Raw genomic sequence first — 25,681 nt, 5'->3', positions numbered from 1 at the left:
GCCCATGCCACAACCGCACTACAAACCCAGGCCGACGCCATAGCCGGTCTAGCAATAGTACCTGAATGAGTGTAAATGTGCTTGAGGATGGAAAAGTGACTTCAGGCTTTTTCTCTTTATACATGTGTACCCTCGTGTCAGGGACAGGGGGTTCCTCAGTAATATGCAAAACCTCTTTAATGGCAATAATCATGTACCGAATACCTTTTGCCACCTTCGGCTGTAATTTTGCATCTTCATAGTCGACACTAGAGTCAGTATCTGTGTCGGTATCTATGTCATCAATCTGGGATATGGTGCGCTTCTGAGACCCCGAAGGGCCTGACGCCACAGGGACTGGCATGGACTGGCTACCTGACTGATCCCTAGCTTCTGCCTTGTCTAACCTTTTATGCAATAGATTGACATTTGCATTCAAGACATTCAGCATATCCACCCATTCCGGTGTCGGCGTTGCCGACGGCGACCTGACATTCAAACACTCCCCCTCCACATTAAGCGAGCCTTCCTCGTCAAACATGTCGACACACGCGTACCGACACACTTCACACACACAGGGAACCCCTTTTCTGAAGACAGTATCCCTGTCAAGGCCCTTTGGAGAGACAGAGAGAGAGTATGCCAGCACACACCCCAGCGCAATGACCCTGGAGACCAACACAAAATGTTTTTTCCCCAGCAGCGCTGTTAATATGTAAACCGCCAATTATGTGCCCCCCCCCCTCTATTTTAAACACCCTCTTCACCGTGTGTAAGCAGGGGAGAGTCCGGAGAGCTTCCTCTCAGCAGTGCTGTGGAGAGAAAATGGCGCTGGTGAGTGCTGAGGGAGAAGCCCCGCCCCCTCGGCGGCGGGCTTCTGTCCCGCTCAAACTTACTAAAATATGGCGGGGGCTCTTTTATATACATGTACAGAGCCCACCTGTACATGTATATTGTCTTTTGCCATACCAGAGGTTTATATTGCTGCCAAGGGCGCCCCCCCCCCCTGCGCCCTGCACCCTTACAGTGACCGGAGTATGTGAGGTGTATGGGAGCAATGACGCACAGCTGCAGTGCTGTGCGTTGCCTCAGTGAAGCTGAAGGCTTCTGCCGCCTGACGACTTCTGACTTCTGTTCTTCTAGCTCTGTGAGGAGAACGGCGGCGCGGCTCCGGGGGTGGACGCCCAGTAAGAACCTGCGTTCACCCCCTCTGGAGCTAATGGTGTCCAGTAGCCGAGGAAGCAGAGCCTATCTTAGACAAGAAGGTCTGCCCCTCTCTCCTAAGTCCCTCGATGCAGGGAGCATGTTGCCAGCAGTGCTTCCTGTGAAAAAGTAGTAAAAAGTAGAGAAAAAATCCAAACAAAAATGCTTCTAGGCAGAGAACTCAGGAGAGCTCTCTGCAGTGCACCCATCCTGCTCTGGGCACAGTGTAAAACTGAGGTCTGGAGGAGGGGCATAGAGGGAGGAGCCAGTGCACACCCAAAATCCAAAGCTTTCTTAAAGTGCCCTATCTCCTGCGGAGCCCGTCTATTCCCCATGGTCCAGACGGAGTCCCAGCATCCTCAAGGACGTTAGAGAAATACAGATAGTTGCATCATTCTATTCTAGACAATAAACTTTTAAATTAAGGGTCCAATGAGAGGCGTTGAAAGGGGGGGGGGATAAAATAACGTTAATCTGTAAAGCATGGAATCACATTCTACCTCATATAGAATTATATACAGTATGTATGGAAGTTAGGGCCTAATTCAGACTTGATCGCAGCAGTAAATTTTTTAGCAGTTGGGCAAAACCATGTGCACTGCAGGGGGACAGATATAACATGTGCAGAGAGAGTTATATTTGGGTGGGGTGTGATCAGGGGTGCAAATGGGCGGGAACGGGTGGGTATGGCGTACCCTTAAGAATTTAGCCGTGGGTACGTCGTACCCACGCCGACGGGCCAACGCTCACTCCCACCGCTGCTGCTGCTCACCGCCGCTGCAGCCTGCACCTCTCCTGCCCCTCAGTGTCTTCAATTCAGCGCCAGCCCGTGAGCCAATCAGAGCTCACGGACCGGCAGCCAAGGATCCTGATTGGTTGCCGGACTACAAGATTTGATTGGCTTACGGATCGGCGCTGAATTGAAGGTAGAGACCTGCACCGCCAAGGGAGACTGAGGGGCAGGAGAGGCGCAGGCTGCGCTCTCCTCCCCTCACACCCAATACAGCACAGCAGCAGCGGTGAGAAGCAGGGGAAGGGGGGGCTTGTGTACCTGGCATTGGGGGCATATCTGGCACTGCGGGGACATGTGTATCTGGCACTGGGGGCATATCTGGCACTGTGGAGACGTGTATCTGGCACTGGGGGCATTTCTGTATCTGGCACTGGGGGCATTTCTTGCACTGGGGGAACATGTGTATCTGGCACTGGGGGCATATCTGGCACTGGGAGCATATCTGCCACTGGGGAGAAATGTGTATCTGGCACTGGGGACATTTCTGTATCTGCCAATGGGGGCCAATGTATATCTGACATAGTGGGGGCATTTGTGTATCTGGCACTGTGGGGCGATGTGTATCTGGCACTGTGGGGTGATGTGTATCTGGCACTCTGGGGGCATTTGTGTTTCTGGCACAGTGAGGCAATGTGTATCTGGCACTGTGGGGCAATGTATATCTGGCACTATGGGGCAACGTGTATCTGGCACTATTAGGGTCATATGGGTATCTGCCCCTCCCCCCATATGTGTACCACACCCCCATTTTAATTGACCATGCCCCATGTGGCATTTGGCCACACTCATTTTTGGCGCGCACACACAGTACCTATAACACATTTTTTCTACTTGCACCACTGGGTGTGTTCAAACTGAAATCTAAATTGCAGTGTAAAAATAGAGGAGCCAGTATTTACCCTGCACAGAAACAATATAACCCACCCAAATCTAACTATCACTGTACATGTTATGTTATATCCCCCCCCCCCCCCCCCCCCCCCCCCCCCCCTTCCTGCAGTGCACATGATTTTGCCCATTTGCTAACAAATTTGCTGCTGGTCTGAATTAGGCCCATAGTCTTCTAATACTTTGGCATACTTACAACCTGACATTTTCTTTACTGAGTCCAGCAAATGCATTTCTTTCGATTTTCTTTATATTAATATTATCTTGAATATCTCTAAAAACAGAAAAAATACAGTTCAGGTGCTAAACTGCATGAAAGTTGCATAAGACATTCCTATGCATTTTGCTATGGACATCTGTGGATGGTACTAAATTTAATGGATGCCACATGTTGATGCCACATGTTAGAAGAGGAGTGAAATAAATATAATGCAATGGACTTAAAATAGACTCCAATAATGGGCCTGGAAAATCCAGATAATATTTTGTATACAGATATCTAACAGCAGGGGCGGATTGGCCATAGGGCTCACCAGGAAGATTCCTGGTAGGCCGACTTGTTTGTGGGGCCTGCTCTGTGTGTTGTCATGTGGCCCCACCCCCCACATGACATGACAGGCAGCCCACTGCACTCAGTACACTGCAGTGGCGGAACAAGCAAGCGGTGGGCCCAGGTGCGACAAAATGCTTTGGGCCCCCCCCCCCATCCAAGTCCACCCCAGGGGCAGTGCGCGCCGTAGGCGCGCGCAAAAATACATAGTGGCGTGGCTTCGTGGGGAAGGGGTGTGGCCACAAAATAATACCAACACAGTAGTCTCCATTATTCAAATTACGCCGCACAGTAGCACCACTACACCAGGTAGAGACCCTTTTACACCTTACAGCGAACAGATTCCTCTTTTTACACATTACAGCAGACAGCGTGCCCTTTTTACACATAACGGCAGACCGCGTGCCCTTGTTACACATTACGGCAGACAGCGTGCCCTTTTTACACATTACAGCAGACAGCGTGCCCTTGTTACACATAGCGGCAGACAGCGTGCCCTTTTTACACATTACGGCAGACAGCGTGCCCTTGTTACACATTACGGCAGACCGCGTGCCCTTGTTACACATTACGGCAGACAGCGTGCCCTTGTTACACATTACGGCAGACAGCGTGCCCTTGTTACACATTACGGCAGACAGCGTCCCCATTTTTACACATTACGGCAGACAGCGTGCCCTTGTTACACATTACGGCAGACAGCGTCCCCATTTTTACACATTACGGCAGGCAGATTCCCCTGTTTTACACATAGCGTCAGGCAGTCCCCCTTTTTTACACATTACGGCAGGCAGATTCCCCTTTTTACACATTGCGTCGGGCAGATTACCCCTTTTTACACATAGCGGCAGGCAGTCCCCCATTTTTACACATTGCGGCAGGCTGATTCCCCCTTTTTACACATTGCGGCAGGCAGTCCCCCCTTTTTACACATTGCGGCAGGCAGTCCCCCCTTTTTACACATTGCGGCAGGCAGTCCCCCCTTTTTACACATTGCTGCAGGCAGTCCCCCCTTTTTACACATTGCTGCAGGCAGTCCCCCCTTTTTACACATTGCGGCAGGTATGCCCCCCTTTTTACACATTGCGGCAGGTAGTCCCCCCTTTTTACACAGTGCAGCAGGTAGTCCCCCATTTTTACACAGTGCGGCAGGTAGTCCCCCATTTTTACACATTGCGGCAGGCAGGCACAAGAAAGAAGGAAAGAAGGAAAGAAGGAAAGAAGGAGAAAGAAAGAAAGAAAGAAAGAAAGAAAGAAAGAAAGAAAGAAAGAAAGAAAGAAAGAAAGAAAGAAAGAAAGAAAGAAAGAAAGAAAGAAAGAAAGAAGAATTATACTTACCCTCTCCGCTGGCTCAGGCTCCTCGGTGCAGCGTCAGAGACGATTCCTGGGCTGGAGAGAAGGAGGAGGAGGGAGGCTGAGAAGGGAGCCGCAGCAGCGCTGTGTTACTGGTGGAGGCGCTGCTGCTGCTGCCCCTCTGCTTCCCTATAGGCTGTTCTCGGAAGACAGCCTATAGGGAAGCAGAGGGGCAGCAGCAGCAGCGCCTCCACCAGTAACAAAGCGCTGCTGCGGCTCCCTTCTCAGCCTCCCTCCTCCTCCTTCCCCCGTCTGTAGTACCGCTGCTCCTCTCCTCTCCTCTCTTCGCCGGGCGGCTGTGCGCTGCGGGCAGCGGATGCCCGCAGCGCACAGCGGCATGTAATGAGTCAGTTTGACTCATTACATGCTTGGGCCCCTGGACAGAGGCGGGCCCCAGTGCAGTGCACTGCCTGCACTGCCGGTAGTTCCGCCTCTGGTACACTGTATTGTTTCCATTCATTCTGTTATTCCATCTCTGCAGTACAGCAACTCTTCCATCCAGTGATCCTGCCATGGTTACACGGTATTTTACAACATAAGATGTATACACCTATATAATATAATCGACTGCTGATAAAGAATGTCAACATTGTGAAATGTAATGACAGTTGGTATGAACTCTGACACATCCCACCAGTGTCAGAGGTGCACAGGTGACAGCGAGGGGGCAGTGATACAGAGAGACAGTGGGGGAGGAAGTAGGAGAAGGGGTAGAGCAGTGGTACCCAAACTCGGTCCGCAAGTACCCCCAACAGTTCATGTTTTCCAGGTCACCTAGCAGTTGAACAGGTGTATTCATTACTCACTGACACATTATAAAAGACCCACAGGTGGAGCAAATTATTTCACTTGCAATCCTGTGAGGAGACCTGGAAAACATGAACTGTTGGGGGTACTTGAGGATTGAGTTTGGGAAACGCTGATGTAGAGAAAAGAGCAATTGGGGGGAAGAAGGAAGAGTGAAGTGGGAAGAAAGTGTCAGGGAGAGAAAAGGAGAGAGGAGTGTGTGAGGGGGGAAGGACTAGTAGAAACAGAGATAAAAAAAGATTGTCAATGCCGGCCTATACAGCTAGAATATACTTATAAATGTAGCATTACATGATGTGATCTAGAATGTAAAGCAGAAAGCTAAATTTGGGCCTAATGTATTCTCCTCCACCAACCAAGTACAGGACAGTAAGGGTAAGCACATGTTAATAATGCCTTTTACAGATGTGTCATATTTACAGGGAAAATGGATTTTACAGTAGGTAAAAAATAATTTAAATGTACAATTTGCTAAAGGCAGTGATACGTTTACAGTTCATGATTAGCAATACAGTATGTTTATATTTATAAATAAGTGAACAAATTAAGCATGTTCCACTCCCTTCCCATTTAATATCCTTAAACAGTCCCAGACTGGGAGGGCTGTGCTTTTATAGTGTTCTTGTTGTTGACTGGCAAGCTATGGACCCCCCAAGATATGTGAGAGCACAGTCAGTCAGATCAGATCTTCTGAATGAGTCATAAGCACTTTATGCCCCTTTTCCGTACTGTCATGGCATTGTACTGACGTTCATACTGTACGCTGATGGGAGAATCTGCTGAAGAGTGCAGAAAATCCATGTGACTGAAAGTGAAAGCCTATCCCGTCCACTGGCTTTTCGTTGGCAGATGCAACTGCATTAGTATCTGGATGGTCACTAGTCACATGCCAAGTGCAAAACATCCAACCAAATGCAAACAAGCATCGAAGTTGAATTACCTCGACTAAGACTCTCCCATGACACCTCCATTAAATGGGGCTGTTCATTGCAAACGCATGGTCCCTGCCCAGTTATCTCCCACAGAAAGTCAAGGAAACTGTGGTCTGCCAACAGACAGATCAATCCATCTGCAGGAGTGATCTCTGTCACTTACGTCTGTTCTATTGAACGACCCATATATCGCTGGCCCCTCGGCGAGTGTGTACCAATGATATGGCTGTGAACGCTGTTGTTCACAGACATATCGCACCGGCCCTGCAGCACACACATATCTACAGATATATAGGTGCATCGTTGGCTGACCGCTCATTCACATGCTGCAAAGGCCGCCGGTGATTGACCACTTAACTGGGCGGGCGCATTTAAATGCCAGCCCATTTCATGACATCAATCACGACGGATCGGGCAGTGTATACACAGAACACTGCCCGATCCGCCTATAGATATATCTGCAGATCCATTGATCTGCAGATATATCTATCAGTGTGTACCCAGCATAAGATCCCCCTCTGTGGTTTTACCTGTTCAGTATGATTACGTTCAGCTTGTTTACCCCTGTTGCTGTACTGGATTTATCTCTGCCTTTAACATGTGGCTGCCGTTACCACAACTCGCAGTGGGCATACTCGCATCCAGATGTTTTCCCATTTTCAACATACAACTCGCCCAATGTAGCAGAATGTGAGTTTTAAAGCCACACCCAGGCCAGGCGCTAGCCGCTCAGCAAAGGGATGCAAAACAGGGAGGCACCAGGCTGGATAGGCGCTCTCCCCGCTCTGCATCTGTGTGCTGAGCTGCTGTCCCTGCTTCTGCCGGCTGCTGCTGCGCCTGTCAGACTCTGACAGGCAGCGGGGCCGGCAGCATGAAGCCTCCTCTCCCCTCCACCGTCTAAGTGCAGTGTGATGACCTAAAGAGGGGGCAGAGCTACATGGGAATAATGGGCGGAGCTACACAGGACCAAGCAGCAGAGTAATGTACAGTATGTACTGTATGTGTATATCTGTGTGTGTGTGTGTGTGTGTGTGTGTGTGTGTGTGTGTGTGTGTGTGTGTGAGACTGTGCGGCATAATGTGTGTAAGCATCACTGGTACAGGCAGCGTTACGTGTGTAAGCATCACTGGTACAGAGGGTGTTACGTGTGTAAGCGCCACTGTTGCAGGGGGCGTTACATGTGTAAGCGTCACAACTACAGGGGGCATAACATCTGTAAGCATCACTGCTATGTGTGTAAGCGTCACTGCTACAGGGGGCGTTACATGTGTAAGTGTCACTGCTACAGGGGGTGTTACATGTGTAAGTGCCACTGCTACAGGGGGCGTTATGTGTGTAAGCGTCACTGCTACAGGGAGCGTTACGTGTGTAAGTGTCACTGCTACAGGGGGCGTTACATGTGTAAGTGCCACTGCTACAGGGGGCGTTATGTGTGTAAGTGTCACTGCTACAGGTGGTGTTACATGTGTAAGTGCCACTGCTACAGGGGGTGTTACATGTGTAAGTGCCACTGCTACAGGGGGCGTTATGTGTGTAAGTGTCACTGCTACAGGTGGTGTTACATGTGTAAGTGCCACTGCTACAGGGGGTGTTACATGTGTAAGTGCCACTGCTACAGGGGGCGTTATGTGTGTAAGTGCCACTGCTACAGGGAGCGTTACGTGTGTAAGTGTCACTGGTACAGGGGGTGTTACATGTGTAAGTGCCACTGCTACAGGGGGTGTTACATGTGTAAGTGTCACTGCTACAGGGGGCGTTACATGTGTAAGTGTCACTGCTACAGGGGGTGTTACATGTGTAAGTGCCACTGCTACAGGGGGCGTTATGTGTGTAAGTGTCACTGCTACAGGGGGTGTTACATGTGTAAGTGCCACTGCTACAGGGAGCGTTACGTGTGTAAGTGTCACTGCTACAGGTGGTGTTACATGTGTAAGTGCCACTGCTACAGGGGGTGTTACATGTGTAAGTGTCACTGCTACAGGGGGTGTTACATGTGTAAGTGCCACTGCTACAGGGGGCGTTATGTGTGTAAGTGTCACTGCTACAGGGGGTGTTACATGTGTAAGTGCCACTGCTACAGGGGGTGTTACATGTGTAAGTGTCACTGCTACAGGGGGCGTTACATGTGTAAGTGTCACTGCTACAGGGGGTGTTACATGTGTAAGTGCCACTGCTACAGGGAGCGTTACGTGTGTAAGTGTCACTGCTACAGGTGGTGTTACATGTGTAAGTGCCACTGCTACAGGGGGTGTTATGTGTGTAAGTGTTACTGCTACAGGGAGCGTTATGTGTGTAAGCGTCACTGCTACAGGGAGCGTTACGTGTGTAAGTGTTAGTGCTACAGGGAGCGTTACATGTGTAAGTGTTACTGCTACAGGGAGCGTTATGTGTGTAAGCGTCACTGCTACAGGGAGCGTTACGTGTGTAAGTGTTACTGCTACAGGGAGCGTTACATGTGTAAGTGTCACTGCTACAGGGGGCGTTACATGTGTAAGCGTCACTGGTACAGGGGGTGTGTAAACGACACTGGTACAGCAAGTGTGTAAGCGTTACTGTTACTAGGGGTGTGTAAGCATCATTACTACAGGTGGCATTGTGTATAAGCGGCACTACCATAGGGGGTGTTGTGTGTAAGCGGCACTACAATAGAGGGCATTGTGTGTAAGCGGCACTTCTACAGGGAGCATTATGTGCGCTAGCCTATCCCTTTGTAAAGTATGTGAGGGCGCAAATTTATAATTTGCAGGTGGGAGTCGAACACCCTAGCATCGGCCCTGGCCGCACCCAAAACCTTACCAAAACTTGTCCAAAAAATAGATTTTGAGGGTAATTTTGATCCTACGGTATTATTAACCTCAATAACATTCATTTCCACTAATTTCCAGTCTACTCTGAACACCTCATACCTCACAATATTGTTTTTAGGCCAAAAGGTTGCATCGAGGTCACTGGATGATTAAGCTAAGCGACACAAGTGGGCGGCACAAACACCTGGCCCATCTAGGAGTGGCACTGCAGCGGCAGACAGGATGGCACTTTTAAAAACTAGGCCCCAAACAGTACATAATGCAAAGCAGAAAAAAGGTGCAATTAGGTTGCTGGATGACTAAGATAAGTGACCCAAGTGGGCAGCACAAGCACCTGGCCCATCTAGGAGTGGCACTGCAGTGTCAGACAGGATGGCACATAATTGTATGTGCAAAACATGGGACATGCTGAAATTTTCCCAGATGTACAGATGGGTCCACATTTATCTTGACCTTTAATAGGATTAACTGAGACTGGCCAGTCGGACTTAATCCCCTCCTTCAATGACTTAATCCCCTGCTGTATTGTTCTCTGTATTGTATTGCAGCTGCGAACAATAGATGAAGGGTGTCAAAGTCGAAAAATATTGCAGTACACACAACACACACATGCCCGCTGCGCGTGCACTTGTTCCGCCGTGCGTGCACATATCCGCAATTTGTGTATGGTCGCTCCCGCGGTCCTGCGCGTGGTATGGGTATTTACGGCGGAGTTTGTGAACACATGGAGGGCTATCAAAACATTACATATTTAATCCAAATAGTGCACATTGTACACATAGTCCCCCTGCACCACATCAGAAAGTAACAACAGTTTAAATGATTCCAGAACAAAGGGATTCATCTTTACAGGATAAGAGGGGACAGACTAATGTTATAAGGTGTAGAGATGAGCGGGTTCGGTTTCTCTGAATCCGAACCCGCCAGAACTTCATGTTTTTTTTCACGGGTCCGAGCGACTCGGATCTTCCCGCCTTGCTCGGTTAACCCGAGCGCGCCCGAACGTCATCATGACGCTGTCGGATTCTCGCGAGGCTCGGATTCTATCGCGAGACTCGGATTCTATATAAGGAGCCGCGCGTCGCCGCCATTTTCACACGTGCATTGAGATTGATAGGGAGAGGACGTGGCTGGCGTCCTCTCCGTTTAGACACTTGATTTACTAATTTTGGGGAGCATTAGGAGTACTCAGTAGTGTACAGTGCAGAGTTTTGCTGATAGTGACCAGTGACCACCACTTTTATTTATAATCCGTTCTCTGCCTGAAAAAAGCGATACACAGCACACAGTGACTCAGTCACATACATACCATATCTGTGTGCACTGCTCAGGCTCAGGCCAGTGTGCTGCATCATCTATATATATTATATATCTGTCTGACTGCTCAGCTCACACAGCTTATAATTGTGGGGGAGACTGGGGAGCACTACTGCAGTGCCAGTTATAGGTTATAGCAGGAGCCAGGAGTACATAATATTATATTAAAATTAAACAGTGCACACTTTTGCTGCAGGAGTGCCACTGCCAGTGTGACTAGTGACCAGTGACCTGACCACCAGTATATAATATTAGTAGTATACTATCTCTTTATCAACCAGTCTATATTAGCAGCAGACACAGTACAGTGCGGTAGTTCACGGCTGTGGCTACCTCTGTGTCGGCACTCGGCAGCCCGTCCATAATTGTATATACCAGTGACCTAACCGTGGTTTTTTTTTCTTTCTTTATACATACATACTAGTTACGAGTATACTATCTCTTTATCAACCAGTCTATATATTAGCAGCAGACACAGTACAGTGCGGTAGTTCACGGCTGTGGCTACCTCTGTGTCGGCACTCGGCAGCCCGTCCATAATTGTATATACCAGTGACCTAACCGTGGTTTTTTTTTCTTTCTTTATACATACATACTAGTTACGAGTATACTATCTCTTTATCAACCAGTCTATATATTAGCAGCAGACACAGTACAGTGCGGTAGTTCACGGCTGTGGCTACCTCTGTGTCGGCACTCGGCAGCCCGTCCATAATTGTATATACCACCTAACCGTGGTTTTTTTTTCTTTCTTTATACATACATACTAGTTACGAGTATACTATCTCTTTATCAACCAGTCTATATATTAGCAGCAGACACAGTACAGTGCGGTAGTTCACGGCTGTGGCTACCTCTGTGTCGGCACTCGGCAGCCCGTCCATAATTGTATATACCACCTAACCGTGGTTTTTTTTTCTTTATTTATACATACATACTAGTTACGAGTATACTATCTCTTTATCAACCAGTCTATATATTAGCAGCAGACACAGTACAGTGCGGTAGTTCACGGCTGTGGCTACCTCTGTGTCGGCACTCGGCAGCCCGTCCATAATTGTATATACCACCTAACCGTGGTTTTTTTTTCTTTCTTTATACATACATACTAGTTACGAGTATACTATCTCTTTATCAACCAGTCTATATATTAGCAGCAGACACAGTACAGTGCGGTAGTTCACGGCTGTGGCTACCTCTGTGTCGGCACTCGGCAGCCCGTCCATAATTGTATATACCACCTAACCGTGGTTTTTTTTTCTTTCTTTATACATACATACTAGTTACGAGTATACTATCTCTTTATCAACCAGTCTATATATTAGCAGCAGACACAGTACAGTGCGGTAGTTCACGGCTGTGGCTACCTCTGTGTCGGCACTCGGCAGCCCGTCCATAATTGTATACTAGTATCCAATCCATCCATCTCCATTGTTTACCTGAGGTGCCTTTTAGTTGTGCCTATTAAAATATGGAGAACAAAAATGTTGAGGTTCCAAAATTAGGGAAAGATCAAGATCCACTTCCACCTCGTGCTGAAGCTGCTGCCACTAGTCATGGCCGAGACGATGAAATGCCAGCAACGTCGTCTGCCAAGGCCGATGCCCAATGGCATAGTACAGAGCATGTCAAAACCAAAACACCAAATATCAGTAAAAAAAGGACTCCAAAACCTAAAATAAAATTGTCGGAGGAGAAGCGTAAACTTGCCAATATGCCATTTACCACACGGAGTGGCAAGGAACGGCTGAGGCCCTGGCCTATGTTCATGGCTAGTGGTTCAGCTTCACATGAGGATGGAAGCACTCAGCCTCTCGCTAGAAAACTGAAAAGACTCAAGCTGGCAAAAGCACCGCAAAGAACTGTGCGTTCTTTGAAATCCCAAATCCAAAAGGAGAGTCCAATTGTGTCGGTTGCGATGCCTGACCTTCCCAACACTGGACGTGAAGAGCATGCGCCTTCCACCATTTGCACGCCCCCTGCAAGTGCTGGAAGGAGCACCCGCAGTCCAGTTCCTGATAGTCAGATTGAAGATGTCAGTGTTGAAGTACACCAGGATGAGGAGGATATGGGTGTTGCTGGCGCTGGGGAGGAAATTGACCAGGAGGATTCTGATGGTGAGGTGGTTTGTTTAAGTCAGGCACCCGGGGAGACACCTGTTGTCCGTGGGAGGAATATGGCCGTTGACATGCCAGGTGAAAATACCAAAAAAATCAGCTCTTCGGTGTGGAGGTATTTCACCAGAAATGCGGACAACAGGTGTCAAGCCGTGTGTTCCCTTTGTCAAGCTGTAATAAGTAGGGGTAAGGACGTTAACCACCTCGGAACATCCTCCCTTATACGTCACCTGCAGCGCATTCATAATAAGTCAGTGACAAGTTCAAAAACTTTGGGTGACAGCGGAAGCAGTCCACTGACCAGTAAATCCCTTCCTCTTGTAACCAAGCTCACGCAAACCACCCCACCAACTCCCTCAGTGTCAATTTCCTCCTTCCCCAGGAATGCCAATAGTCCTGCAGGCCATGTCACTGGCAAGTCTGACGAGTCCTCTCCTGCCTGGGATTCCTCCGATGCATCCTTGCGTGTAACGCCTACTGCTGCTGGCGCTGCTGTTGTTGCCGCTGGGAGTCGATGGTCATCCCAGAGGGGAAGTCGTAAGCCCACTTGTACTACTTCCAGTAAGCAATTGACTGTTCAACAGTCCTTTGCGAGGAAGATGAAATATCACAGCAGTCATCCTACTGCAAAGCGGATAACTGAGTCCTTGACAACTATGTTGGTGTTAGACGTGCGTCCGGTATCCGCCGTTAGTTCACAGGGAACTAGACAATTTATTGAGGCAGTGTGCCCCCGTTACCAAATACCATCTAGGTTCCACTTCTCTAGGCAGGCGATACCGAGAATGTACACGGACGTCAGAAAAAGACTCACCAGTCTCCTAAAAAATGCATTTGTACCCAATGTCCACTTAACCACGGACATGTGGACAAGTGGAGCAGGGCAGGGTCAGGACTATATGACTGTGACAGCCCACTGGGTAGATGTATGGACTCCCGCCGCAAGAACAGCAGCGGCGGCACCAGTAGCAGCATCTCGCAAACGCCAACTCTTTCCTAGGCAGGCTACGCTTTGTATCACCGCTTTCCAGAATACGCACACAGCTGAAAACCTCTTACGGCAACTGAGGAAGATCATCGCGGAATGGCTTACCCCAATTGGACTCTCCTGTGGATTTGTGGCATCGGACAACGCCAGCAATATTGTGTGTGCATTAAATATGGGCAAATTCCAGCACGTCCCATGTTTTGCACATACCTTGAATTTGGTGGTGCAGAATTTTTTTTAAAAACGACAGGGGCGTGCAAGAGATGCTGTCGGTGGCCAGAAAAATTGCGGGACACTTTCGGCGTACAGGCACCACGTACAGAAGACTGGAGCACCACCAAAAACTACTGAACCTGCCCTGCCATCATCTGAAGCAAGAAGTGGTAACGAGGTGGAATTCAACCCTCTATATGCTTCAGAGGTTGGAGGAGCAGCAAAAGGCCATTCAAGCCTATACAATTGAGCACGATATAGGAGATGGAATGCACCTGTCTCAAGTGCAGTGGAGAATGATTTCAACGTTGTGCAAGGTTCTGATGCCCTTTGAACTTGCCACACGTGAAGTCAGTTCAGACACTGCCAGCCTGAGTCAGGTCATTCCCCTCATCAGGCTTTTGCAGAAGAAGCTGGAGGCATTGAAGAAGGAGCTAAAAGGGAGCGATTCCGCTAGGCATGTGGGACTTGTGGATGCAGCCCTTAATTCGCTTAACAAGGATTCATGGGTGGTCAATCTGTTGAAATCAGAGCACTACATTTTGGCCACCGTGCTCGATCCTAGATTTAAAGCCTACCTTGGATCTCTCTTTCCGGCAGACACAGGTCTGCTGGGGTTGAAAGACCTGCTGGTGACAAAATTGGCAAGTCAAGCGGAACGCGACCTGTCAACATCTCCTCCTTCACATTCTCCCGCAACTGGGGGTGCGAGGAAAAGGCTCAGAATTCCGAGCCCACCCGCTGGCGGTGATGCAGGGCAGTCTGGAGCGACTGCTGATGCTGACATCTGGTCCGGACTGAAGGACCTGACAACGATTACGGACATGTCGTCTACTGTCACTGCAAATGATTCTCTCAACATTGATAGAATGGTGGAGGATTATATGAGTGACCGCATCCAAGTAGGCACGTCACACAGTCCGTACTTATACTGGCAGGAAAAAGAGGCAATTTGGAGGCCCTTGCACAAACTGGCTTTATTCTACCTAAGTTGCCCTCCCACAAGTGTGTACTCCGAAAGAGTGTTTAGTGCCGCCGCTCACCTTGTCAGCAATCGGCGTACGAGGTTACATCCAGAAAACGTGGAGAAGATGATGTTCATTAAAATGAATTATAATCAATTCCTCCGCGGAGACATTGACCAGCAGCAATTGCCTCCACAAAGTACACAGGGAGCTGAGATGGTGGATTCCAGTGGGGACGAATTGATAATCTGTGAGGAGGGGGATGTACACGGTGATATATCGGAGGGTGAAGATGAGGTGGACATCTTGCCTCTGTAGAGCCAGTTTGTGCAAGGAGAGATTAATTGCTTCTTTTTTGGGGGGGGTCCAAACCAACCCGTCATATCAGTCACAGTCGTGTGGCAGACCCTGTCACTGAAATGATGGGTTGGTTAAAGTGTGCATGTCCTGTTTTGTTTATACAACATAAGGGTGGGTGGGAGGGCCCAAGGACAATTCCATCTTGCACCTCTTTTTTCTTTTCTTTTTCTTTGCATCATGTGCTGATTGGGGAGGGTTTTTTGGAAGGGACATCCTGCGTGACACTGCAGTGCCACTCCTAGATGGGCCCGGTGTTTGTGTCGGCCACTAGGGTCGCTAATCTTACTCACACAGTCAGCTACCTCATTGCGCCTCTTTTTTTCTTTGCGTCATGTGCTGTTTGGGGAGGGTTTTTTGGAAGGGACATCCTGCGTGACACTGCAGTGCCACTCCTAGATGGGCCCGGTGTTTGTGTCGGCCACTAGGGTCGCTAATCTTACTCACACAGCTACCTCATTGCGCCTCTTTTTTTCTTTGCGTCATGTGCTGTTTGGGGAGGGTTTTTTGGAAGGGACATCCTGCGTGACACTGCAGTGCCACTCCTAGATGGGCCCGGTGTTTGTGTCGGCCACTAGGGTCGCTAATCTTACTCACACAGTCAGCTACCTCATTGCGCCTCTTTTTTTCTTTGCGTCATGTGCTGTTTGGGGAGGGTTTTTTGGAAGGGCCATCCTGCGTGACACTGCAGTGCCACTCCTAGATGGGCCCGGTGTTTGTGTCGGCCACTAGGGTCGCTAATCTTACTCACACAGCTACCTCATTGCGCCTCTTTTTTTCTTTGCGTCATGTGCTGTTTGGGGAGGGTTTTTTGGAAGGGCCATCCTGCGTGACACTGCAGTGCCACTCCTAGATGGGCCCGGTGTTTGTGTCGGCCACTAGGGTCGCTAATCTTACTCACACAGCTACCTCATTGCGCCTCTTTTTTTCTTTGCGTCATGTGCTGTTTGGGGAGGGTTTTTTGGAAGGGACATCCTGCGTGACACTGCAGTGCCACTCCTAGATGGGCCTGGTGTTTGTGTCGGCCACTAGGGTCGCTAATCTTACTCACACAGTCAGCTACCTCATTGCGCCTCTTTTTTTCTTTGCGTCATGTGCTGTTTGGGGAGGGTTTTTTGGAAGGGCCATCCTGCGTGACACTGCAGTGCCACTCCTAGATGGGCCCGGTGTTTGTGTCGGCCACTAGGGTCGCTAATCTTACTCACACAGCTACCTCATTGCGCCTCTTTTTTTCTTTGCGTCATGTGCTGTTTGGGGAGGGTTTTTTGGAAGGGCCATCCTGCGTGACACTGCAGTGCCACTCCTAGATGGGCCCGGTGTTTGTGTCGGCCACTAGGGTCTCTAATCTTACTCACACAGCTACCTCATTGCGCCTCTTTTTTTCTTTGCGTCATGTGCTGTTTGGGGAGGGTTTTTTGGAAGGGACATCCTGCGTGACACTGCAGTGCCACTCCTAGATGGGCCCGGTGTTTGTGTCGGCCACTAGGGTCGCTTATCTTACTCACACAGCGACCTCGGTGCAAATTTTAGGACTAAAAATAATATTGTGAGGTGTGAGGTATTCAGAATAGACTGAAAATGAGTGTAAATTATGGTTTTTGAGGTTAATAATACTTTGGGATCAAAATGACCCCCAAATTCTATGATTTAAGCTGTTTTTTAGTGTTTTTGGAAAAAAACACCCGAATCCAAAACACACCCGAATCCGACAAAAATAATTCGGTGAGGTTTTGCCAAAACGCGTTCGAACCCAAAACACGGCCGCGGAACCGAACCCAAAACCAAAACACAAAACCCGAAAAATTTCAGGCGCTCATCTCTAATAAGGTGGTGTTTGGTATCCAGCTGTAGGGTATTTTAAGTAGTGATGTGTACCGGACATTTTTCGGGTTTTGTGTTTTGGTTTTGTGTTCGGTTCCGCGGCCGTGTTTTGGATTCGGACGCGTTTTGGCAAAACCTCACCAAAAATTTTTTGTCGGATTCGGGTGTGTTTTGGATTCGGGTGTTTTTTTCAAAAAACCCTAAAAAACAGCTTAAATCATATAATTTGGGGGTCATTTTGATCCCATAGTATTACTAACCTCAATAACCATAATTTCCACTTATTTCCAGTCTACTCTGAACACCTCACACCTCACAATATTATTTTTAGTCCTAAAATTTGCACCGAGGTCGCTGGATGACTAAGCTAAGCGACACAAGTGGCCGACACAAACACCTGGCCCATCTAGGAGTGGCACTGCAGTGTCAGGCAGGATGGCACTTCAAAAAAATAGTCCCCAAACAGCACATGATGCAAAGAAAAAAAGAGGCGCACCAAGGTCGCTGTGTGACTAAGATTAGCGACACAGGTGGCCGACACAAACACCTGGCCCATCTAGGAGTGGCACTGCAGTGTCAGACAGGATGGCACTTCAAAAAAATTGTCCCCAAACAGCACATGATGCAAAGAAAAAAAGAGGCGCACCAAGGTCGCTGTGTGACTAAGCTAAGCGACACAAGTGGCCAACACAAACACCTGGCCCATCTAGTAGTGGCACTGCAGTGTCAGACAGGATGGCACTTCAAAAAAATTGTCCCCAAACAGCACATGATGCAAAGAAAAAAAGAGGCGCACCAAGGTCGCTGTGTGACTAAGCTAAGCAACACAAGTGGCCGACACAAACACCGGGCCCATCTAGTAGTGGCACTGCAGTGTCAGACAGGATGGCACTTCAAAAAAATTGTCCCCAAACAGCACATGATGCAAAGAAAAAAAGAGGCGCACCAAGGTCGCTGTGTGACTAAGCTAAGCGACACAAATGGCCGACACAAACACCTGGCCCATCTAGGAGTGGCACTGCAGTGTCAGACAGGATGGCACTTCAAAAGAATTGTCCCCAAACAGCACATGATGCAAAGAAAAAAAAGAGGCGCACCAAGGTCGCTGTGTGACTAAGCTAAGCGACAAAAGTGGCCGACACAAACACCTGGCCCATCTAGGAGTGGCACTGCAGTGTCAGACAGGATGGCACTTCAAAAAAATTGTCCCCAAACAGCACATGATGCAAAGAAAAAAAGAGGCGCACCAAGGTCGCTGTGTGACTAAGCTAAGCGACACAAGTGGCCGACACAAACACCTGGCCCATCTAGGAGTGGCACTGCAGTGTCATACAGGATGGCACTTCAAAAAAATTGTCCCCAAACAGCACATGATGCAAAGAAAAAAAGAGGCGCACCAAGGTGGCTGTGTGACTAAGCTAAGCGACACAAGTGGCCGACACAAACACCTGGCCCATCTAGGAGTGGCACTGCAGTGTCAGACAGGATGGCACTTCAAAAAAATTGTCCCCAAACAGCACATGATGCAAAGAAAAAAAGAGGCGCACCAAGGTCGCTGTGTGACTAAGCTTAGCGACACAAGTGGCCGACACAAACATCTGGCCCATCTAGGAGTGGCACTGCAGTGTCAGACAGGATGGCACTTCAAAAAAATTGTCCCCAAACAGCACATGATGCAAAGAAAAAAAGAGGCGCACCAAGGTCGCTGTGTGACTAAGGTAAGGGACACAAGTGGCCGACACAAACACCTGGCCCATCTAGGAGTGGCACTGCAGTGTCAGACAGGATGGCACTTCAAAAAAATTGTCCCCAAACAGCACATGATGCAAAGAAAAAAAGAGGCGCACCAAGGTCGCTGTGTGACTAAGCTAAGCGACACAAGTGGCCGACACAAGCACCTGGCCCATCTAGGAGTGGCACTGCAGTGTCAGACAGGTTGGCACTTCAAAAAAATTGTCCCCAAACAGCACATGATGCAAAGAAAAAAAGAGGCGCACCAAGGTCGCTGTGTGACTAAGCTAAGCGACACAAGTGGCCGACACAAACACCTGGCCCATCTAGGAGTGGCGCTGCAGTGTCAGACAGGATGGCACTTCAAAAGAATTGTCCCCAAACAGCACATGATGCAAAGAAAAAAAGAGGCGCACCAAGGTCGCTGTGTGACTAAGCTAAGCGACACAAGTGGCCGACACAAACACCTGGCCCATCTAGGAGTGGCACTGCAGTGTCAGACAGGATGGCACTTCAAAAGAATTTTCCCCAAACAGCACATGATGCAAAGAAAAAAAGAGGCGCACCAAGGTCGCTGTGTGACTAAGCTAAGCGACACAAGTGGCCGACACAAACACATGGCCCATCTAGGAGTGGCACTGCAGTGTCAGACAGGATGGCACTTCAAAAAAATTGTCCCCAAACAGCACATGATGCAAAGAAAAAAAGAGGCGCACCAAGGTCGCTGTGTGACTAAGCTAAGCGACACAAGTGGCCGACACAAACAACTGGCCCATCTAGGAGTGGCACTGCAGTGTCAGACAGGATGGCACTTCAAAAAAATTGTCCCCAAACAGCACATGATGCAAAGAAAAAAAGAGGCGCACCAAGGTCGCTGTGTGACTAAGGTAAGGGACACAAGTGGCCGACACAAACACCTGGCCCATCTAGGAGTGGCACTGCAGTGTCAGACAGGATGGCACTTCAAAAAAATTGTCCCCAAACAGCACATGATGCAAAGAAAAAAAGAGGTGCACCAAGGTCGCTGTGTGACTAAGCTAAGCGACACAAGTGGCCGACACAAACACCTGGCCCATCTAGGAGTGGCACTGCAGTGTCAGACAGGATGGCACTTCAAAAAAATTGTCCCCAAACAGCACATGATGCAAAGAAAAAAAGAGGCGCACCAAGGTCGCTGGATGACTAAGCTAAGCGACACAAGTGGCCAACACAAACACCTGGCCCATCTAGGAGTGGCACTGCAGTGTCAGACAGGATGGCACTTCAAAAAAATTGTCCCCAAACAGCACATGATGCAAAGAAAAAAAGAGGCGCACCAAGGTCGCTGTGTGACTAAGCTAAGCGACACAAGTGGCCGACACAAACACCTGGCCCATCTAGGAGTGGCACTGCAGTGTCAGACAGGATGGCACTTCAAAAAAATTGTCCCCAAACAGCACATGATGCAATGAAAAAAAGAGGCGCACCAAGGTCGCTGTATGACTAAGCTAAGCGACAAAAGTGGCCGACACAAACACCTGGCCCATCTAGGAGTGGCACTGCAGTGTCAGACAGGATGGCACTTCAAAAAAATTGTCCCCAAACAGCACATGATGCAAAGAAAAATGAAAGAAAAAAGAGGTGCAAGATGGAATTGTCCTTGGGCCCTCCCACCCACCATTATGTTGTATAAACAGGACATGCACACTTTAGCGAACCCATCATTTCAGCGACAGGGTCTGCCACACGACTGTGACTGAAATGACTGGTTGGTTTGGGCCCCCACCAAAAAAGAAGCAATCAATCTCTTCTTGCACAAACTAGCTCTACAGAGGCAAGATGTCTTCATCATCGTCCTCCGATTCCTCACCCCTTTCACTGTGTACATCCCCCTCCTCACAGATTATTAATTCGTCCTCACTGGAATCCACCATCTCAGATCCCTGTGTACTTACTGGAGGCAATTGCTGGTGAATGTCTCCACGGAGGAATTGATTATAATTAATTTTGATGAACATCATCTTCTCCACATTTTCTGGAAGTAACCTCGTACGCCGATTGCTGACAAGGTGAGCGGCTGCACTAAACACTCTTTCGGAGTACACACTGGAGGGAGGGCAACTTAGGTAGAATAAAGCCAGTTTGTGCAAGGGCCTCCAAATTGCCTCTTTTTCCTGCCAGTATACGTACGGACTGTCTGACGTGCCTACTTGGATGCGGTCACTCATATAATCCTCCACCATTCTTTCAATGGTGAGAGAATCATATGCAGTGACAGTAGACGACATGTCAGTAATCGTTGGCAGGTCCTTCAGTCCGGACCAGATGTCAGCACTCGCTCCAAACTGCCCTGCATCACCGCCAGCGGGTGGGCTCGGAATTCTTAGCCGTTTCCTCGCACCCCCAGTTGCGGGAGAATGTGAAGGAGGAGATGTTGACGGGTCACACTCCGCTTGACTTGACAATTTTCTCACCAGCAGGTCTTTGAACCTCTGCAGACTTGTGTCTGCGGGAAAGAGAGATACAACGTAGGTTTTAAATCTAGGATCGAGCACGGTGGCCAAAATGTAGTGCTCTGATTTCAACAGATTGACCACCCGTGAAACCTGGTTTAGCGAATTAAGGGCTCCATCCACAAGTCCCACATGCCTAGCGGAATCGCTCTGTTTTAGCTCCTCCTTCAATGTCTCCAGCTTCTTCTGCAAAAGCCTGATGAGGGGAATGACCTGACTCAGGCTGGCAGTGTCTGAACTGACTTCACGTGTGGCAAGTTTAAAGGGTTGCAGAACCTTGCACAACGTTGAAATCATTCTCCACTGCGCTTGAGTCAGGTGCATTCCCCCTCCTTTGCCTATATCGTGGGCAGATGTATAGGCTTGAATGGCCTTTTGCTGCTCCTCCATCCTCTGAAGCATATAGAGGGTTGAATTCCACCTCGTTACCACCTCTTGCTTCAGATGATGGCAGGGCAGGTTCAGGATTGTTTGGTGGTGCTCCAGTCTTCTGTACGCGGTGGCTGAATGCCGAAAGTGGCCCGCAATTCTTCGGGCCACCGACAGCATCTCTTGCACGCCCCTGTCGTTTTTTAAATAATTCTGCACCACCAAATTCAATGTATGTGCAAAACATGGGACGTGCTGGAATTTGCCCAGATGTAATGCACGCACAATATTGCTGGCGTTGTCCGATGTCACAAATCCCCAGGAGAGTCCAATTGGGGTAAGCCATTCTGCGATGATGTTCCTCAGTTTTCGTAAGAGGTTGTCAGCTGTGTGCCTTTTATGGAAAGCGGTGATACAAAGCATAGCCTGCCTAGGAACGAGTTGGCATTTACGAGATGCTGCTACTGGTGCCACCGCTGCTGTTCTTGCTGCGGGAGGCAATACATCTACCCAGTGGGCTGTCACAGTCATATAGTCCTGAGTCTGCCCTGCTCCACTTGTCCACATGTCCGTGGTTAAGTGGACATTGGGTACAACTGCATTTTTTAGGACACTGGTGAGTCTTTTTCTGAGGTCTGTGTACATTTTCGGTATCGCCTGCCTAGAGAAATGGAACCTAGATGGTATTTGGTACCGGGGACACAGTACCTCAATCAGGTCTCTAGTTGCCTCTGAATTAACGGTGGATACCGGAACCACGTTTCTCACCTCCCAGGCTGCCAAGGCCTGAGTTATCTGCTTTGTAGCAGGATGACTGCTGTGATATTTCATCTTCCTCGCAAAGGACTGTTGGACAGTCAATTGCTTACTGGAAGTAGTACAAGTGGTCTTCCGACTTCCCCTCTGGGATGACGATCGACTCCCAGCAGCAACAACAGCAGCGCCAGCAGCAGTAGGCGTTACACTCAAGGATGCATCGGAGGAATCCCAGGCAGGAGAGGACTCGTCAGACTTGCCAGTGACATGGCCTGCAGGACTATTGGCTTTCCTGGGTAAGGAGGAAATTGACACTGAGGGAGTTGGTGGTGTGGTTTGCAGGAGCTTGGTTACAAGAGGAAAGGATTTAGTGGTCAGTGGACTGCTTCCGCTGTCATCCAAAGTTTTTGAACTTGTCACTGACTTATGATGAATGCGCTGCAGGTGACGTATAAGGGAGGATGTTCCGAGGTGGTTAACGTCCTTACCCCTACTTATTACAGCTTGACAAAGGCAACACACGGCTTGACACCTGTTGTCCGCATTTGTGTTGAAATAATTCCACACCGAAGAGCTGATTTTTTTTGTATTTTGGCCAGGCATGTCAATGGCCATATTCGTCCCACGGACAACAGGTGTCTCCCCGGGTGCCTGACTTAAACAAACCACCTCACCCTCAGAATCCTCCTTGTCAATTTCCTCCCCAGCGCCAGCAACACCCATATCCTCATCCTGGTGTACTTCAACAGTGACATCTTCAATTTGACTATCAGGAACTGGACTGCGGGTGCTCCATCCAGCACTTGCAGGGGGCGTGCAAATGGTGGAAGGCGCAAGCTCTTCCCGTCCAGTGTTGGGAAGGTCAGGCATCGCAACCGACACAATTGGACTCTCCTTGGGGATTTGTGATTTAGAAGAACGCACAGTTCTTTGCTGTGCTTTTGCCAGCTTAAGTCTTTTCATTTTTCTAGCGAGAGGATGAGTACTTCCATCCTCATGTGAATCTGAACCACTAGCCATGAACATAGGCCAGGGCCTCAGCCGTTCCTTGCCACTCCGTGTCGTAAATGGCATATTGGCAAGTTTACGCTTCTCATCAGACGCTTTCAATTTTGATTTTTGGGTCATTTTACTGAACTTTTGTTTTTTTGATTTTACATGCTCTCTACTATGACATTGGGCATCGGCCATGGCAGACGACGTTGATGGCAATTTATCGTCTCGGCCATGACTAGTGGCAGCAGCTTCAGCACGAGGTGGAAGTGGATCTTGATCTTTCCCTATTTTAACCTCCACATTTTTGTTCTCCATTTTTTAATGTGTGGAATTATATGCCAGTATCAATAGCAATGGCCTACTACTATATATACTGCGCACAACTAAAATGCACCACAGGTATAGAATGTAGATGGATAGTATGCTTAATGACGACATAGAGGTAGTTACAGCAGTGGCCTTCCGTACCGTACTGCTATATATACTGGTGGTCACTGTGTCAGCAAACTGCAAAACTAAAATGCACCACAGGTATAGAATGTAGATGGATAGTATACTTAATGACGACACAGAGGTAGGTACAGCAGTGGCCTTCCGTACCGTACTGCTATATATAGTATACTGGTGGTCACTGTGTCAGCAAACTGCAAAACTAAAATGCACCACAGGTATAGAATGTAGATGGATAGTATACTTAATGACGACACAGAGGTAGGTACAGCAGTGGCTTTCCGTACCGTACTGCTATATATACTGGTGGTCACTGTGTCAGCAAACTGCAAAACTAAAATGCACCACAGGTATAGAATGTAGATGGATAGTATACTTAATGACGACACAGAGGTAGGTACAGCAGTGGCCTTCCATACCGTCCTGCTATATTTACTGGTGATCACTGTGTCAGCAAACTGCAAAACTAAAATGCACCACAGGTATAGAATGTAGATGGATAGGTTACTTAATGACGACACAGAGGTAGGTACAGCAGTGGCCTTCCGTACCGTACTGCTATATATACTGGTGGTCACTGTGTCAGCAAACTGCAAAACTAAAATGCACCACAGGTATAGAATGTAGATGGATAGTATACTTAATGACGACACAGAGGTAGGTACAGCAGTGGCCTTCCGTACTGTACTGCTATATATAGTATACTGGTGGTCACTGTGTCAGCAAACTGCAAAACTAAAATGCACCACAGGTATAGAATGTAGATGGATAGTATACTTAATGACGACACAGAGGTAGGTACAGCAGTGGCCTTCCGTACCGTACTGCTATATATACTGGTGGTCACTGTGTCAGCAAACTGCAAAACTAAAATGCACCACAGGTATAGAATGTAGATGGATAGTCTACTTAATGACGACACAGAGGTAGGTACAGCAGTGGCCTTCCGTACCGTACTGCTGTATATAGTATACTGGTGGTCACTGTGTCAGCAAACTGCAAAACTAAAATGCACCACAGGTATAGAATGTAGATGGATAGTATACTTAATGACGACACAGAGGTAGGTACAGCAGTGGCCTTCCATACCGTACTGCTATATATACTGGTGGTCACTGTGTCAGCAAACTGCAAAGCTAAAATGCACCACAGGTATAGAATGTAGATGGATAGTATACTTAATGACGACACAGAGGTAGGTACAGCAGTGGCCTTCCGTACCGTACTGCTATATATACTGGTGGTCACTGTGTCAGCAAACTGCAAAACTAAAATGCACCACAGGTATAGAATGTAGATGGATAGTATACTTAATGACGACACAGAGGTAGGTACAGCAGTGGCCTTCCGTACCGTACTGCTATATATACTGGTGGTCACTGTGTCAGCAAACTGCACAACTGAAATGCACCACAGGTATAGAATCTAGATGGATAGTATACTTAATGACGACACAGAGGTAGGTACAGCAGTGGCCTACTGTACCGTAATGCTATATATTATATACTGGTGGTCACTGGTCAGCAAAACTCTGCACTGTACTCCTCCTATATAATATTATACTGGTGGTCCCCAGTCCCCACAATAAAGCAGCACACTGAGCACAGATATGGAGTGTTTTTTTCAGGCAGAGAACGGATAAAACTGGTGGTCACTGATCAGCAAAACTCTGCACTGTACTCCTCCTATATTATACAGCTGCTCCCCAGTCCTCCCCACAATTAAGCAATAATGCACAATCAAGTTCAACAATAACGGAGAGGATGCCAGCCACGTCCTCTCCCTAACATTTCCAAT

The 25,681-nt window shown here is 48.4% G+C and overlaps 1 protein-coding gene across 4 annotated transcripts in view; it reads right to left on the bottom strand.

Moving 5' to 3' along the window:
• The window catches only part of LOC134910537 (follicle-stimulating hormone receptor-like), a 292,849-nt gene that overhangs the window by 37,614 nt on the left and 229,554 nt on the right, over positions 1-25,681 (bottom strand). For 3 of the 4 annotated variants that reach the window (XM_063918685.1, XM_063918684.1, XM_063918683.1), the window contains one exon: positions 3,060-3,137. The exons of the other annotated variant lie outside the window; for it this stretch is intronic. In XM_063918685.1, the coding sequence (XP_063774755.1) occupies positions 3,060-3,137 (78 nt within the window). The remainder of the gene's footprint in view (positions 1-3,059; positions 3,138-25,681) is intronic. 4 annotated transcript variants of the gene reach the window in all.

Source organism: Pseudophryne corroboree, chromosome 4, assembly GCF_028390025.1.
Source record: "Pseudophryne corroboree isolate aPseCor3 chromosome 4, aPseCor3.hap2, whole genome shotgun sequence".
Lineage (NCBI taxonomy): Eukaryota > Metazoa > Chordata > Amphibia > Anura > Myobatrachidae > Pseudophryne > Pseudophryne corroboree.
Note: the sequence above shows the minus strand (reverse complement) of the source record. Positions and strands in the feature narration are given on the sequence as shown.